The sequence below is a fragment of the Podarcis gaigeae genome, assembly GCF_964106915.1.
Source record: "Podarcis gaigeae genome assembly, chromosome: 12".
Taxonomy (NCBI): domain Eukaryota; kingdom Metazoa; phylum Chordata; class Lepidosauria; order Squamata; family Lacertidae; genus Podarcis; species Podarcis gaigeae.
Genome location: NC_139688.1, coordinates 16,526,641 through 16,545,014, shown reverse-complemented (window position 1 = coordinate 16,545,014; position 18,374 = coordinate 16,526,641). Strand labels below are relative to the sequence as shown.

The 18,374-nt window shown below is 40.8% G+C and overlaps 1 protein-coding gene across 4 annotated transcripts in view; it reads right to left on the bottom strand.

Moving 5' to 3' along the window:
* Window positions 1-207: 207 nt before the first annotated feature.
* The window catches only part of PFKP (phosphofructokinase, platelet), a 59,030-nt gene continuing 40,863 nt past the window's right edge, over window positions 208-18,374 (bottom strand). The window contains exons 14-24 of one of the 4 annotated variants that reach the window (XM_083704747.1): window positions 18,039-18,185; window positions 15,781-15,851; window positions 15,049-15,136; window positions 13,989-14,141; window positions 9,615-9,767; window positions 6,733-6,897; window positions 6,357-6,418; window positions 4,770-4,881; window positions 3,367-3,466; window positions 1,696-1,801; window positions 208-788 (exon numbers count right to left, since the gene is read on the bottom strand). In XM_083704747.1, coding sequence (XP_083560873.1) covers window positions 650-788; window positions 1,696-1,801; window positions 3,367-3,466; window positions 4,770-4,881; window positions 6,357-6,418; window positions 6,733-6,897; window positions 9,615-9,767; window positions 13,989-14,141; window positions 15,049-15,136; window positions 15,781-15,851; window positions 18,039-18,185 — 1,296 coding nt within the window. In that variant the 3' untranslated portion in view covers window positions 208-649. Of the gene's footprint in view, window positions 789-1,695; window positions 1,802-2,196; window positions 2,757-3,366; window positions 3,467-4,769; window positions 4,882-6,356; window positions 6,419-6,732; window positions 6,898-9,614; window positions 9,768-13,988; window positions 14,142-15,048; window positions 15,137-15,780; window positions 15,852-18,038; window positions 18,186-18,374 lie in introns of those variants that run through there. The other 3 variants (XM_083704744.1, XM_083704745.1, XM_083704746.1) reach the window with 3 other exon arrangements.

The following is an 18,374-nucleotide window of genomic DNA, read 5'->3' as shown; positions in this document are numbered from 1 at the left end:
TTTTTTTCCTTTTAAGAGCACGTTCAGCTAGTGCAGGTTAGCCAACGTGGCACCTTCTAGATGTTGCCACACTACAGCTCCTATCACCTCTGACCATTGGTCACCATTGGTTGTACCAATAACATGGGCTAGCCCTGAGAAGTTCTAGCCAGTGGGTAGGATGAAGCAAGCTCGTCCCACGTTGTACAGAACAAATGACTCCAGAGCTTACTTTTAATATAGTATTTTATTCTGTTGGGGGACAAATATAAGTTTCCTTTTTTAAGTTTGACACAAAACTAAGCCTCTGTAACATACTCTTTAAGTGTAAACACTATCTGGTAAAAGTGCAAGAGATGAATAGCATCACACAGAGTGCATAGAACCGTTTTTGCACAGGTTATTGGTAAGGAACACATTGGTAAGTTGGGGTTTTTTTGTTGTTAAGTTAGGCTCTAGGGTGTTTTGTGTGGTGTCTTTTTAAGAAGCCTAGGGCAATACCAGGTAGAGAGTGTCTGTGATGGCGGCTTTTTGTTTTTCCACATAAAGTGCTGGTACAATAACTTAGATGTTACAAAATGAAGCTGCAACAAGTATTCTAAAGCATCGTTGACACACAATGGAGAGCTATTGCAACCTTTTAACAGTAGGACACCTTGGACCTGTTGGCTCATGCTTCTGCCTGTTTTGGTCTGAGCACATGCTCCAACTGGCCCGAATCTGACACATCATAGCTGGTCTTGTATTTGGCCAGAATTTTCATCAGAGGCCGTAACTTCAGCCACCACTGTTCGCGGGGAATTCGGTGCCTGTTTAGCAAGAAAGAAGGGGAAAGTTTTTAGAAGTTCTCATTTAAACTTATATGCAGGCTATAAGGAACACCAACAACTGAGGGTGCTGATCAACTTGAAACAAGACACAGGAACTCTGCAACAGGGTCTTGTCACTCTGCTCATATAAATAGCTGGTTTATATGGAGAGTTAGTGCTAGTGACATGCTGTCATGTCAACTTGTGTCCAGCAGATAAACTAGCTGCCTATTTGCACAAGCGATGCAATAGGAGAGCCATTAGATCATGGAAACACACTCCCCTTCCTCCATTAAAACAAAGATTCTAATTTGCTGGTTTTGCTGCTTAGACAAGCAGTTTAATGCAAGTCTGCCAACATTACCATGGGCTCAGTGAGACTCTTGGCTAGTCTAGTGCAGGTAGCCAAAGCAGTCAAATGGCTCAGGCTGAGGTCTTTACAGATGCCACTAAATAATAACGCAGAAGCAAAATGTTACATGCAAAGTTTATGCTCTTCCACTGGGGCATGTTGCTTCTCTTAAAGTCCAAGCTTCAGACTTGGCACCTAGCTTGGCTGGGCAAAAAGCCCAGTAGAGATGATGCAGGGATTAAGAGATTTTTGAAAAATTCAGCAGTTGCCATGCTACCCAATAGCTGGGCACCACCCACAACAGCAACAGTGCATTGGAAGCATTTGCTATTAAAAGATTAAAAAGGGGGTGAAAGAAGATTGTGTCTGGTTCAGCGCTGCCAGGTCCTTGTAAAAGAGAAATTCTTTCAATAATCCCAGGAGTTTTTTGTGGGGGAGGGCACTTCAAGTCTAAAGTTGAACTAGAGTCTACCATTTGTCCCCAAAGAGATATCAATTCTTAATTCTAATCTTCGTGTGGACACCAGTGTTTTTCCCTGCACTGTCTTTACTTACACAAAGTCTGTTTCATCCTTCAGTTGAACCACAGGCTGGAAAATAAGGTTCCTCCGGCGCATTCCCAGGAGACAAACACTGTCCTCAGTGTTGGCAAATACCCTTCCTTTGAAAAAAAACACACATACATTTTCTTCTTTTAGCTATACAAAAAGTAACATACGGGAATAGTGTAGGGGGGGGGGAATGAAATGTTAAAGAATTCCACATAGGGTTTTTAATTGAATTTGGTTAACTGAAATATTACAGTGAAGAGTGACAACAAAAAATAGGGACTGAAACTGTTAGAGGGCATGGTTTTCAAATCAGTAATTAGAGTGAAAGAGAATGGATAAATAACTGGTTTCACTGGCCATGGTTAATTTCGTTAGAAATTGTTCAACATTACAGTAAGAACTGTTCCTCAAACCTGATAAAATTGCAAAAGAATGAAGTGTGTTACCTTCATCTGTGATCCGTGCAGCAACCAAGAAAACAAAACAAGAAAGGAAGAATATATGTAACTCACGTGGTGCATTCCTATGTTTTTACAAATTATTGTCAAGAACTTTTAAGTCTTGGGGGGGTTGGGGTTGGAATTCTGAGATTACTCACATTTTAGCACAGTTTGAGGAATCGGTCATAATCAAAAAAAGTAGAGCTGGGATAGCCAACATGGTGTCTTTCAGATGTTTTGAATTAAAATGCCCATCAGCTTAACCAGCCAGAAATTATGAAAGCTGTAGTCTAAAACACTGGACGGCACCAAGTTGACTACCCTGAAGTAAAATATCAATCAGCATGACCAAATCATGGCAAGCTTTGGTAATTTGCCTAATATTCTAAGAAATCTGAAGCCTTATCCTATGCAGGTTCTAATGTACCATTAGAAGTTGGTAGATCTTACCCCCTGAGTAAGCTTGTCTAGACTTACGTTTTGCTCAGAAAATTAGAAGTCAGTTAAGTGAAAGGATTCCTTAGTAAGTGACGGATTTTTACTTAGTTCTGTTGCAACCACTTGAATGTGGCTTGATATATAGAATACCATGAGGTATACCTAACATGCATGGATACTTTAGCCCCTGTAAATAAAGAATTGTGGATTAAGTTTTCTGAATTATCAGCCTCAAATATTCTTGAGAATGCAACCTTGGTCTTAAACATGCCTTTTCAAAAGAAGAAAGGGAGCTGGCCTACTTGGTTAAGAAATATTAACGGCCGCTTGTAAATGTTTGCTATATTACCTTTTAATAATTTTATACTGTCTGTCTGCCCTGAAGTGGGCCTGCAAAGCAGTTTACAAGCAATATAAACTATGAAATCTTTTTTAAAGTCAAGCAGGATTAGATACTTTCCCCTGTAAAAGCACATCAAAACACAGCCTGCTTTCAAAAGGCCAACAGTGATTCAAGACTCCAGTCTTCAAACTGGAAGAGCACTGTACAAATGAGGTGCCATTACTGGAAACAGACAAGTCACCAGTCCCTGGCTTCAATATTTCCAGCAAGCTAAGGAGAAAAAAAAAACAGGGCAGCTAAGCCTTTTTTCATAGATGTGATAACATACGAGAGAAGAAACAGGTGTGCCTCACAGACTCAGTATCACATGTTTGGCACCTTCCTATTGATGTTAGCAACTGACACATTAAACTAGTTAATTTTTATTTTTTTAATGCCACCAGCATTTCCTTACCTCTTCGATAGCATTCTTTGAGTTTCTTGGAGAGCCAAAGCACAGCTTTCGCTGAAATTTTTGTCCCAAAGTTTCTGTCAAATGGCGAAGGAGCGCCACCCTGTGAAATTCAATGTTAACAGTGAGTTGAAGTTTTAGGACTCTGTTTGGAGTTACAAAACAATTACAAGACTTCCTGCCTCGCACTTAGGCAGAAATTGAGGCATGCCCATAGTCATGGACAGCAACTAGGGATTCAGGTTGGAAGATTACCTGCGCCTGCAGTGAACTTGGTCTCCACTGAACAAAGGCAGCATCATAAACAAATGACTGCTTCTACATACAGTTCTTTGTGCAGCATCAGATAGTTATAATTTAAGTCGTACTGACATACAGAGCTGCAAGACCTCAATTCAATGGCTGTGGTCCCAGTGCTAATATCTTCATGCCTCGGTGTTACCAATGAATTAGTATTAAAACTAGTTAAATGCTATTAAACTTAGAAGTAGAGAATTGTAGAGTTGGAAGGGACCACAAAGGTCAATCCAGTCCAACCCCCTTGCAAGGCAGGCAACTTTCACCCACCGTGGGGCTCAAACCAACGACCCTGAGATTAAGAGTCTCCTACTCTGCCAATCAGCATCTTAAAAAGCAGACATCACCTTGCCAACAAAGGTCCGTATAGTAAAAGCTACAGTTTTCCCAGTAGTGATGTATGGAAGTGAGAGCTGGACCATAAAGAAGGCTGATCGCCGAAGAATTGATGCTTTTGAATTATGGTGTTGGAGGAGACTCTTGAGAGTCCCATGGACTGCAAGAAGATCAAACCTCTCCATTCTTAAGGAAATCAGCCCTGAGCGCTCACTGGAAGGACAGATCGTGAAGCTGAGGCTCCAATACTTTGGCTACCTCATGAGAAAAGGAGACTACCTGGAAAAGACCCTGATGTTGGGAAAGATGGAGGGCACAAGGAGAAGGGGACAACAGAGGATGAGATGGTTGGACAGTGTTCTCAAAGCTACCAGCATGAGTTTGACCAAACTGGGGGAGGCAGTGGAAGACAGGAGTGCCTGGCGTGCTCTGGTCCATGGGGTCACAAAGAGTCAGACACAACTAAACGACTAAACAACAACAACAACTCTGCCAATGGAGCTATTTGTTATGTAATACTATCTGCAACCCTGAAGTAGGCAAAAAGGTTCCTTTCAAGCTATGTAGATGTACGTGCATCAATGGCAGATTTTGTCCCAGGTGATGGACGCAGAAATTAAGCACTGGAAGCCATGTGCCCTGCAGCATTTGTCCTGGGCGGTTTCTAGTCCAGGAGGAAACATGAAACCAGCTCCTGCATTCACAACTGCAGCACTTAGAATAGCATTTTAAGTCTTCTGTTTCATCCTGGAGAATCTGTAAGGTAGGCCTACCTGCTGCATGTGACCCAGTACGTTCTTTCTGCAGTCAAAGACTCCTTTCCCTTCTTCGGAATAGAGCTGGTAAATGAAGTCAGTTGTGTAATTCTCGCTACTATTTTCATTCCTGTACAACACAAGCATAAGTGTGGTTGGCTTATATTTTATCGAGTTACATATATAGCCTGCCTTTTTTTCGTTATGGAACCCAAGTCTTCCACCCAGGCACGGACCAGACCCAAACATCCTGAGCTTTTTTAAAAAGAACAAAACCAAGCAAAACAAAATCCAGAAGGAATTTCGTACTCCTAAACTTGACTCTCAAACAAGTAACAATAACAGTGGTGCAAATATGACTGAAGGGAATTGTCAGTACAAATCCCTACAGCTTATCGCCTTCAAAACTGAAATAGGACACTACATTAAAAAAAATAAAAGCTGTCCAGCTGCAATGTGAGGACAGGGAGAGAGGCAATGAATGAGCATATATAACTGCCCTTTAATCAGGCTCAGTGTTGGCGTATGGCACTGACACCATGGGTCTAATTGTAGTCCCAGTCTGGCCTTTTCTTAAGTTTGTGTGGTTGCTGGAAGCTGCTGGCCATTCCAAAATTTCTTGAGTGAAATCTCAAATGGCAAGGACTTTGCCACTGCTTGTGGTGGGCTATTACACTGCTACTGCCAACCACAAGCAGCTCACCAGGGTATGGGGGTGGGTGAACTGACTTGGCAGCCAACATAATTTTCAAGGGTGCCCCCTTTGGACGTGGAGACTGCTCTTTCTATACTAGGCTAGGTGCTCTCAATCTCTCTCTAGATTTTTTTGGTTTAGAAAATATGTGCAATGTCTCTTTTTTCAAGCCACATTTTCTACAGGTCAATTTCATTTGTTGAGACATTACTGTTACATTGGGAAGAAAAGGGGGGAAGAGGTAGAGGGGACCATGGTGGGTAGGGGTGGGGTCGGGTGGCAATGTTTCTATTTTACTTAATGTATGTGTGGGGTTTTGTGTCAGTGTCCTTTGGGCAGGTTCTCTTTGCTATTTGCTTGTGTTCCTTTAGTGGTGAGAGAAATTGGGGCTGGCCTAGGGTGCGGCTGCTTGTTTGTGATTGGCTGTGGTGATCTTTGTTTACATGTGTGAGGGGGCGGGTAGGTGTTTTTGAATCAGGTTAGCCATATTGATTCGTATGCTGTTGGTGGATTCTTGTCGTTGTCTTGTTGGGCTGTGTATGTGATAAAGGGGAGCCATACCGGGGTGAAGGCGTCTTCTTCCATTTGTCCCCATGTCAGTTTTAGTTTGTTGGTTAATTTTTCTAGTAAGGCTGTTTCCCATACTATTTGGTACCATTGGTCCATGCTTACTCCTATACTTACTCCTATACTCCTATAACTGGCAAGAGCTCTCCCAAGAGTTCAGGCAAAGGTCTCTGCTGTTCCTTTCATCCAAGATCCTGCACTCTGGAATTGAACCTGCACTCTGTCAATGAACTACAGCACTTTCCAGTGGTGACATTTGCCATTCTTCTCTTCCCATCCAAAGTACCATCCCAACAACAAATTAACTTCCTTTTACAGTGCACTTTAGTGAGCAGTCAGCTTACCTCAGCACCAAACCACGTTGAATGCTGGTTTTCATCTTTTCAGTCAAATGTTCCACGTTGGCCTAAAAAGAATGCATCATTTATGACTGTGAGTCAAGTGATGTAAATTTGCCTACTGCTAACCTTTGCTTTGTCCTTAAGGTGGCCTGCCAGACAGAAATCCCATTACTTTATGTCACCCCTAAAGCAACTCTATTAAAGAGACAAGAGTTCTCATGTACAGAGCTGAGCCATCAGCCAGTGATACATCTGTTGATATACCTGCTCCACAGACATTGAATTTACATATTATTACTTACTGAGTTCAGTCCACATTCTGCCCTTCCTCCCAATGGAGCCCGAGGTAGCCAATAGGTAAAATATAGGATCTGCATACCTGGAGTTCTCGAATATCAAATTTCTCTTCAAAGATGTACGCAGCATCAGCTCCTGCAGCGAGGGCACCCATATTTGCCAAGTAGCCGCAATAACCGCCCATAGTTTCAATGATGAACACACGTCGCTTTGTTCCACTTGCCGACAGTTTGATTCGGTCGCATGTCTAGCAAAGAATAGTCTGTTAGTGACTTTCAAACCAAAATGCTCACCATCCTTTAAGGATGTTATTTTAGTATCATTCAGACCACAACTGCTTTGTTTTTATCATGCACCATGAGAACTAAAAATAATTAGTTCAAAAACATTTCTCTGAGATTTCCACAAGTCATCGGCAATGCTTCACACAATATTAGGTGAAACTTGGCATAAAAAAACCAGTAGTTTTTTCAGAAAATCTTACAAATGCCGTTTTTCTGGAGCAAAAATCCATGGCTCCTCTTGATTCTTAGATTTCAACATAAGCTATGACTGAGATCAAGTCTTTTCCCTCTAATGATCCGGTCTTGAGCTATAATCCTAACCCCACATTCTTGGAAATAAGTCCCACTGACTTAAACAGGACTTACTTCTGAGTAAGCATGGCTAACATTGTGCTGCCAGATCCAAAGTTGCTCTTCAGTACATATAAGAGAGACAACCATTTCCAACTGCTCTCCCCTTCATCTGCAGCCCCCTCCCCAAAATACAATATATCCCCCCAACCTTCCAGATCTTATTTTTTTGGGTAAATGTAGGAAAGGAAAGCAGGAAAGGCCCATTCTAGAAACACTGTTCCATTCATGGAAATAAAGTGTATATAACTTGCAAGGAAACAGATGTTATATACTATAATACTATATACTATAATACATCTATATACTATAGATGTTATATCCATAATATATGGATCCAGATAGAATTGTTACTTACACTTTACTACCTTCTAAAGCAATCAGTTGGGTAACTTAATAGTCTGACATGTGATACATATTGTCATAATATTAACTAACAGTTTCTTCAACTGCCTATTTTATAGGACCATGTGTCTTGGGCAGGGAAGGGAGAGAACTGAAGGTGGTCCACCTAGCATACCCAGTGCTCTGAAAGATTCTTGCAGCAGAGTGGAAATGCTCTTGGGCACATCCCTACTTCTTTTTTGTTTCAAGAACAAAACATTTCCCTCCAAGTAAATAAAAGAGACTGAGCTACACCAGCTTCAGGGCTGGCTTGAAAGAGTTGGAGGAGTGGCAAAGTGTTGGGTCCTTCAGATCCAACTGCCCTGAGACGTCCGGGCATGGGGCAGTACAGTGATACCTTGGTTTACAACCACAATCTGTTCCAGAGGTCCAGTTGTAAACTAAAACAGGTTGTAACCCAAGGTGCGCTTTCGCCAATGGGGCCTCCCCCCAAAAATATGGGTTGTAATTAAAAAAAAAAGGGTTGTAATAAAAAAGGGGACATATGCTTCAGGGTTTGATGTGGTTGTAATCCAAAACGGTTGCAAACCAAGGTACCACTGTATATAAATTCAATAAATCATCATCATCATCCAGCCTTCCTCTGGTCGACCTCAGCACACATATCCTTCTCACCCCATCACCATCTGGAGCTGTGACATTGGAAAATTTCGCACTGCAGACAATGGGAATCCAACATCAGAACTGCCCTCTATGAAGTCAGAGTTTTCTCTTCCACCTGGAGAAGATCTCATGGTTTTGATTGTCCCTAGAATGCACCCCCCCCAACCCGGCACCACGGGGCCCATTTATTTAGAACATCAAAATCACCTTTCTTTGTGCTGGCTCATCTTTACTCTTCCATAAGGAGGGAGTTTGATGCACAGCTGGCAGCCCTAGCCTCTAGGATCAGTGCTCTTTAACCTTGTAATTCACCCAGATCTGGAAACCCAACTCTCATCATCTTTGGCCTGTGGATGATGGGAGTTGTGATCCACTAAAGGTTGAAGAACACTGCTTTCAGCTGTAGGAGACTGCCTTCCTAACATCTCTGTTTTGATCTTACAACACTCTTCTGAATTCCTGGAGGATAGCAACCACAAAGGAAGTATCTTTAATAACAACAACAACAACAACAACAACAGTAGCTTTTTCCAGGGGTACTCAAGCAGAGGGCCTTCTCGGTAGTGGCGCTCCCATTAGATGTCAAAGAAATAAATAACTATCTGATGTTTAGAAGACATCTGAAGGCAACCCTGTTTAGGGAAGTTTTTAATGACTGATGTTTTAATGTATTTTTACTTTTTTGTTGGAAGCCACCCAGAGTGGCTGGAGAAACCCAGTCAGATGGGTTATTATTTAAAAATAATAAATTACTACTATTATTATTATTTATATGCAGTACCAGCACCATTTTTCTCTCCAAATGTTACAAGTGTGGCACTTATTGTAACAACTTCATGGTGAGTACCAGCATCTTTCCCCCCTAAAAAATCACTGATGACGATGTAAGAGTAGTAGTAGTAGTAGTAGTAGTAGTAGTAGTAATAATAATAATAATAATAATAATAATAATAATAATAATAATAATTGTTGCAATTAAATGTTCGTGCCACCTTTCTGCTGCAAAACCGCATAGTTAAAGCAACTAAAATTTAGGGAGCTAAAATGATTGATGGTTGGGAGCATAACTTGGCATTTTGAGTTCTTCCTGTGCACAACCCTATGGCGCATCCTACTTGTTCCTGTCCACCAGCACCTGCATTTTATGGGCTGATCTTGTTGAAGAGATCTGGTGCATGGGATCCTGGCTAAATTTCAGGAGTTTCGATGCAGTGACCTTCAGAATTTGAAACCACAATTTTGATTCATCCCCATAAAACCAAAGGGAAAAGCTTCTTCTCTTTCATCTTGCTGACATGGGTTTAAGTATTTTCCATCTTACCTCCACAATGGCGTTCAGGGAAGTGTCAGCACCGATACTGAGGTCAGTGCCGGGCACATTGTTGCTAATAGTAGCAGGCACAATGCAGATAGGAATGCAAAACTCCTCAAAACGGGGCCGTGCTTCAAATAACTGCAGACAGCCATCGTAGGCCTGAAGTGGTGGTACAAGGAATGATAAGCAACACGCTTGGTGCCCTGGCTTTGCATAGTTACTGATTAGGCGTTATGCTAGTGGCTCTTTGTGCGTGGCAATGGAAAGTCTGACTTTCCGAGGGTGCAGAGACTTCCGAAGCTGGTGATTTGAAGAAGGGCTTGGCTCATGTAGACCCACCACAGGTTGCTGGATTTGCATTGGTGCAGAAGAAAGATCGGCAGAAGTTAGTAGAAAGGTGAAACAAGCAAGAACGTGGAAAGCAGAGAGAGACTGAAGTCGTTTAGTAGTAAAGGAAATTAGCAACGGTTTTGTTTTCTGAAAGGTTGAGGAAAATAACCATTGAGGTTATTTATACCCTGCTTGTCAAACTCAGCTTTCAAAATGGATTAGGAGCACGGAAGAAGCTAGGCACAGCTTAGTAGCCGGCCATCATTTGTGGGCACTACTTATCTTCCTCTCCAGTTTTCTGTACATGCCGGAGAGGCTAGGGACAGCCATATCATCACACTAGGCTGTGGAGCCGGCCAAGGCTTGCCAAAGCTAAGCACGACATGAGACAACTCTTCTTCTATCTTCAAAGTCAAGGGGACAGGGAGTTTCTCATGTAATGCTGAACACAGGCCACGTGAGAGGGCCAAAGCAAAAGGTAAGCAGATTGGTGAAGGCCTGTCAAGAGCAGCACTATTGCAAGATGCATTTATCCCTGACAAGATGCATTTAAATTCTTACTTCTGAATGATGCAACCACTAACTTAACGGAACTGAACTTTTTATATAGCAGTGTTCTATCAAGCGATGAAAATCTTCAGTTGTTGGCCGTGTGGTTCTATTTTATTCATTCATTCCTCTCAAAGAAGTTTCTCCCGGAAGTATAGGCACTAAATCTCCCACTGCAGCTGGTGCAGAACTAGGTAGCTGGCTCTGACATGCCATTCACACCATATAACATCTGCTGAGGGAACTGAACTGGGTGCAAATATGCAAGTCAAGGATTTACTTTTAGCATTAAAAGCCCTAAACAACTTGGGACAAAGTGACCTAAAGGATTGCCTTCCCCAAATATCAGTGCCTGTCAACTACACTCCTGCATTCTACTGTATTCACTAGAAAGCAGGCTTTTAGTGTTGCAGCTCCAACCCTCTGGAATGAGTTACTAACTGGAATCAGACATGCCCTGAGTATTTTGATATTTGGGCAGCTAATGAAGATATTTGTGTTTAAGAAGGATTTCCATGAAGTCTGACTCATTCCTTTTATTTTACTAATTGTGTGATTTTAGAAATGCTTTTGTTGTCTTCGGTTTACAGAGTGTGTAGCCTTTTGCATTTTATCTTATTTTATCCTGTTTTTATCCTTGTTAACTTTTGGTTGTGAAGCGATTTATAAATCTGCAAATTAAATGTAAAAAACCTATTCACGTTTATAGTCTATCCTTTGCACTGTCAATGAGCCTGGTGGTTGAATAGGGAATTGAGCCCAGCCTCCCTAGTCGAGGTCCAACACTAACACATATCACTATACTGCTACCCAGTTTGATGCAGGGCCAGTAAGAAGCATGCACTGGGTACAAGTGTTCAACCAGTTGTGAATCTGCTTAACAGTAGTTTTGTTCAGCCAACAAAATGAAATCAAGATATACTATGTCCATGACATTCCCATGATCTACCAAAGTAGTCATTCTATCATTAAAGGAGAGATGGTTGTGTGGCAGGACTTATTCTTGATAAATCTGTGAAAGCTCCTAGTAATCAGTGCATTCATTTTTAGATGCTCACAGATGGACTGGTTAATAATACGTTCTAGACTAGAGTTTTGCCAGGTATCAGCATCAAGCCAACTGGTCTGTGGTTTTCTAGATCCACCTTTCCCCCCTTTTTGAAAATAGGTACATTTGTCTCTGTCCAGGCTCTCAAACATTCTCCAAGAATTCTCAAAGATTACAGAGAGCAGTTCTGAAATAAACTCTCCAAACCCCTTCAGCACTTTCGGATGTACTTCATCTGACCCTGGAGACATCAACTTATTTAAAGTTGTTATGCGTTCTCTTCTCCAGCTATTTCCTTACCTATCCTGGACTGCAAATCCATCCATATATCATTTGTCTAACTTTTCCTGAAATGGGAGTTGAGTAGTTCTACCTTCTCTTCATCCTCTGTTAACACTTCAACACCTTTCCTAAACAGGCAATTTGCTTGTTTCTTGACCTTCTTGCTCTGAACACAGAATCTCCCATCCCTCTTGAACATTGTTCTCCTTCAAAATTTCAGCAGAAAGAGGTGGCTGTAAACTAGAGTTGTCTTTTTATAAAGCACAAAACCAATCACTCCTGAGCCCAAGATGGCTGCAGGGAATGAGAAAAGGAGACAGAGAGGGAAGCAAAAAAGGAAACAAAATGGAGGACAGAGAAACTGAGGGGGAAAGAATGGTGAGAGAAGAAAAATGGACAAAAGGACAGACAGGTTAAGATCTCACAAAATCAAATGTAACAGTTAGGACTGGGAGAGAACAATCTCAGATGAAGACAGGAAAGGACAGGTGAGAACAGGTAACAGAATTGCAATTCTCAACTATGTTGCACTTCCTGTCTTTGGACGACAGGCGGCAGCCTGATGGGCAGAAGCCCAAGGCAAAAATAAAAGCTTGAAAGCTAAACCTCCATCTGGAAGCAATATATATGCCAGTGTTTTTAGAACTTCCTTTCTTCGTCAACATCTTCCAGGTTGCAGGGGATTCTGAGGTATCTTTAGGGCACATGGTCAGTTCCTGTGTGGAGCAAGCTGTACCTGTTGGAAATGGAGTATGCATTCCATAATCCTCAGTGGCTGAATGTGGTAGCAGAAGATCACAGTGGTGAGACACCTCTCTTCCTTACCACCACCGGAATACCATTTGAGAACTACTGACCAAAGAAAATAAATGCTAAACCAGCCACAATGCTTCCCTCGTATAGAAGCCACAGCGATTCTAAGATGGTTCAGCTTCTACTGAAAGAAATGTAGAAACAACCATCTACCTACAGTCTAGTCCAACTTGCTGACATCTGCATTTTAAGTATAATGCAAAAGAAGGAGCAACCATTTCTTTCAGAAAAGTGATCTACAGGTCCCAAGAAAATCCATGAAGCAGAGAGGATAACAAGAAACATGCAGGAGACCATTACTCACCTTAGTTTGCCTATAAAACTAGAGGTGGAGAATGTTATGTACCAGAACTGGAAATATGTTAAGTGTCTTGTGAGGAAGAAAACTTTAATTGCCAAGAATGACATCAGCAGGAAAAAGCAGAACTGCTTTGAGCTCTCGATGTCTCTTTTTTTTTTTTTTTTGCATCTAATAAAGCAGGTTTGCACCTATGAAACCTGTTACAATCAAACATGTAAATTTTACAGGGTTCTTTAAAGATTTATATAGCCCATTGCATGTTGCTGAGGGATGCTCTGCCTTTCAACACATGTAAAAGCAGATTTATGACAAATCATAAAATGCTTTGGAGGCACCAGAAAGAGCAGTTTGCCAAACAGAATGGAGAAAAGAGGCTGCTTGAGGAAAATTTACACCAAGTGCCTTTGGAGATGGAGAAGCACCTGTGCATTTATTTTTCAGTGTTGCGACAGCAATCTGCTTTGCAATAATCTAGAAAATTCTATTTAAAAAGGTAAATCCTCCGTCAGAAATCCTGAGCATGCTAGCCATGAATTCAAGTCACACAGATGTGCACAAGCACATTGGAGGTGTGATGGAAATAAACAGACTTCTTTCTATCCTCAGAGAGTAAATAGCCAAAGAGTGATGATTAACTAAAACCATTCACCCAAATTCATAATTACAATCTTTTAGATGCCAAATTAACTCTGAGCTTTTAATGGTTATCTGTCTTTGCTGCTATTTTCTGACTGGATCCATTATTATATATGTTTTTACATTGTTTTAAGTATTTGTAAAAAACCTTGAAGATCAAATTTTTGGAAAGGTGCGATATAGTTTTTGTATGAATGAATCAAGTAAAAATGTAGTTTTCAAACTTTCTGAAATTGATGGGCTAATAAAAAAAAAATTCTCTGTATGTGTGTGCATGCACACACATGTATTTACACCTAGTTTCTGCCTCAATCATATTTTGGGGGCGTTCTGGTTCACAAAAGTCTCCAGCTCCAGCCGTGGTCAGCAGCACCTGGGATAGCTATGTTAGTGAGCATGCACCAAGAGAAGAGAAACTTACATCAGTGATAGTGTTCAGAGCAGTGTCTGCACCAATGCTGAAATCAGAACCCGGTACATTGTTGGATACGGTTGCAGGAACCATAACCATGGGAATACAGAACTCGTCAAATTTCTCCCGGGCAGCGGACAGTTCCAAAAGTCCCAAGTAGGCCTGATGGGCACATGTGGTAACGAATGCAGAATTAGAGGAGACAACAAGAGGACAAGGCTTGCAACATGGATGGGGTTTGGGCAGAGGGATTTGATTACTGTATCACAAACACACACATGCTGGAAATAGTGGTTTGTTTGCTTTTTTTCCAGAGAGTCAAAAGTGATTTGAAAGAGGGAATCACCGCTCATGACACATTTGGTAAACAGGCTTTCGCAATGCTTCAAAATTCTGTTTCACTACAGATGTTAGTAGAACAGAAACAAATGTGTACTAGATGGGAAGTGAAGCCTCTCTCTCAACACACTTGAAAACGACTATCTATTGCCAGCCACAGAGACACACTAGGAAAGGCCAACACAGAATATATAAGACAACAGACAAGCATAATACTGTAAATACATCTAAGCATTCCTCCAAGTTTTGTATAACACAGAGAATTAAAATCTTACAAATTTAAGGTCTCCACCCCCAATTCTACATGGATGACATCAGTATTTCAATAATGTTGATTAAATAACAGGATTATGAAAGCCATGTTTAGGGAAGTTGGACTCCTGAACAGGAGTTTGGCTTTCAGAATTGGCACCATGCTGTGGGAAGATTAATTAAGTGCAATTCATTAAAAAAAATACCCACTGCATAATTCTAAGCGTAATAAGAAACATGAAAATAGAAACCCCGCATAGAGTTCCAACTCCTACTACATAACTGTAATGTAACTTAGTTAGTATCTAGACATTTAACATATTGAAACCTTGTGAACTGATTGGTTAGGTTTAAATTAAATAATCTTGCTGGTCTTACTGCAATCTAAATTCTAGCATTCATCCTTGACTACAATACTTCAGCTATTACATGCTCATTTAATAAGAATTTACAAGGGAAACAAAACAAAGTGACATACCTCAAATCCACCAATTACCAGGAGGGCATTGATGTTATGAGTTCGCATTTGTTCTGCAATCTTCTCCAAATACTTTCCAGGGAGTGCACTAAAATATATACACATCTCTATTTAAAAAGCTTTTTGCAGGGCACTTAAGGCTATATGATTAAAAGAGACTATAATTTTTTACACTAAGTGTTTTTCCACATCTTAGCTTCGAAGGTTACACCCAATCTCTAAACTATTACGTTATAGCTTTGTGAAAAGCCTTTGCTTCCTGTGATGACTGGTTGACATTGTCCGACCTACACACACTTTATGCCTCATAAAAATGTAACTGAAAATCAATTACGTTCTTTAAAAAAATTTCTATTTTCCCCTTTACAATATCTGTAATACATGCAGAGGTAAAAACATTTAAATTTCAGGATCAAGTTATAGAAGCTCCTTCTATCACACCATTAAGCAAGTCTTCTCTTCCTTTTTATAATAAGCATTAATTAAAACTAAAAGGCAGAATCCAATGTTGTATAAGCAGATCTGCTCAAGAACTGGGACTTCACAGTCCTCTTCTCTCGCTCTGCAGCCCCTATGATCTTCCAAAGTCTGCATTAGCAATGTTCACAAAAAAATCCCCTTTATTGACTGTTGCATCAAGTCTGTATATAAATCTTCACACTAAATTACACACACACATGTGTGTGTGAAAGTCAGTTTTCTCAAAGATATTAATATGAAAGATCACATTACCGTTTTGTGCCAAGAATTGACCCGCCTTGGCCAGTCCAACCTCCAACATCTCCCCAGCTGATTTCTTTGATCTGTCATTCAAAACAAAAAAGACATAGTTTTTGAATTACTATGCCCTAGTTTAGATACACATTGTAGGTCATTTCTGCAATGGATACAAAAGTTAACTTCATTCAGCCCAACACTGTGCAGCGTGTCCAAACCAGTGTTTCTTGCTGTTCAGTTTTCGACTTCCACTTTTCCAGAGAGGATAATAGACCAGGGTACCATCTAATGAAATAGGGAGGGCTACACGCCTTCTGTCCTGAACAATTGCACAAAAACATTGCACTCCTTCAATATGAGAAGAGAAACAAAAACAGTGGCAGGTCACAGAATGTGGCACGGGGCTCTGGCACTCCTTCAGATGTTTTTCGTATGCAGATGGCCTCTCAATATTCTCCACTCTGTGAGCAGAGAAACTGGGGAAATCAACACATTTTTCCAGGGGGGAGATAAAGATGGTGACAGCTTCTCCGAGATGTGGCTCGGTATTAGCAATGGCAGCAGCACAGTTTCTTTCTCTCCACTCCCACAATGGTGTGTGTGTGTGTGTGTGTGTGTGTGTGTGTGTGTGTGTGTTTTGCTGTTGCTGCAAGTGCTAACTGTGCTGGTAGTCTGGCCACCATTTTGTGTCCTCCACAAAGCCCCAGATCTAGTGACGTTCAAGGACATGGAGGGACAGAGAATGGTGGCTCCAACAAAAATATGGCACAGAACATTTGGAGTGGCTTTCTTTTTTTTGCGGGGTAAAGGGGGTTCAGAAAAAGAAAAATCTCAGAAAAATGTCTTCTGATAAATTTTGGCTCAGCTCTAACTTTATCTAATGGGTTAAACAAAATGGAAGTCCAAATGGATTCTTACAAGAGACCTCCAGGTACAGAGTGGTATATAAATTCAATAAATAAAAATAATAATAAAAGTTACAGATAAATTTATATTTTTAGTACTTTTGAGCAATGGTCTCTCCTTATGGTGGAAAGCAACTTGTCAATGGTTTGGGAATGAAATTTTGCAGGTGGTATTAATTTATGTTTTATTCAGAGAAGACACACTGAAATGAAAGGTCCATTAATTTCAATAGATCTACTCTGAGTAAAACTTAAGTTGACTACCACTCTGCAGTCCTAAGAAGTGTCACAATGTGATGCAGTTGAGAGATGCTCTAATTTCTACCTGTTTAACGAAGAGGCAATCTGGATTTATTTTGAACAATTTATAATAATAACATATATAATATATTATAGACTCATAAACATGCCGCATCAGGAGTCCCAGCACTGGGCACACTATAAATGTAGCATTCAACAAACACCACCACAACTGAGAAACAAGAATCAAACGCAACAGATTTTGTGATATAATTTCAGAAATAGTTATCTAGCGTGTATTCTTATCTCCATAGATTCCATACTCCCACAGCTATTCCGGGATAGGCAAACTGCCAAATATGGCCTCTTGCCAAGGTCACTTCAAAGCTACCCTTGAGACCAAATACATTGAATCTGATATGGAAGATTTCTCAGGAAGTACCAAAGAAGCAAACGCTTCATGTAAACATAGTTAATCATTTCTTCTTCAAGAAGATTTTAAGGGTATTTTTTTAGACATATGGGGGTAGAATTAACTGCAATCCAAGCAAAAATAGATCAAACCGTTATGCTTTTACTATATTTGAAACTGGTCTTGCCTCTATGAGGAGAGCTCCTGTGGGAGATGCACAATATCCATCTGTCATAACAAGACTCCTGCTCCGTGTTGTTTGGTGGTGTTGGTCACTTGTGCTTAGTGTTCTAAAAATACCTCACAAACACCCCGCCCGCAACAAATTTCACTAAATTTATCTCTACAGTCGACATATGTTCTCCCCAAGGAGGACCCTCTCTTCTTCATTCCCATTGCATTGTAACTATCAGTGGAAAACCTAGCTCTGGTTTCTTTGAATTCCAATCTTTGTATGAAAGTGCATTTTGAAAGCTGGAAAATTAAGTTTTGGGGGTCTGCCAGAGGGCAAGTTAAAACAAAATTAAGAATAAGAAAATAAGAAGAGCCTGCTGGATGAGGCCAGTGGCCTATCCAGTATCCTGTTTTCACTGTGGGAAACCTTCAGGCAAGACCCTGAGGCAATAACTCTTCTCCCTCCTGTGATTTCCAGCAACTGGAACACTTCCCATAGTATTGAGATTTCTTAAAAAATACAGTCTTTGGGATATACGAACCAGCCCTCTAGAAAAGCCTTCAAATCCATCAGTGACAGCGAACATTTTATGTCCTTCGGTTATACCGATCCTCACGGCAGAGCGAACGGCAGCATTCATGCCAGCTGCTGGAGCACCAACATTTAAAACAGCTACATTGAAGTTAGTCTGCAGCAGAAGAGAGAGAAAATATAGTCAGGAACATAAACCCCATGGCAGGAAAAAGGAATTATCAAGCGGTAAATCTGAACATCCAGTTTACCTTTTATCCTGCTGCTAACCGTATATCCAGTGACAAATATATAAAAGTGCATCAAAGGAAAGCAAGACACACACCTTACCTTCTGAACCCCATCA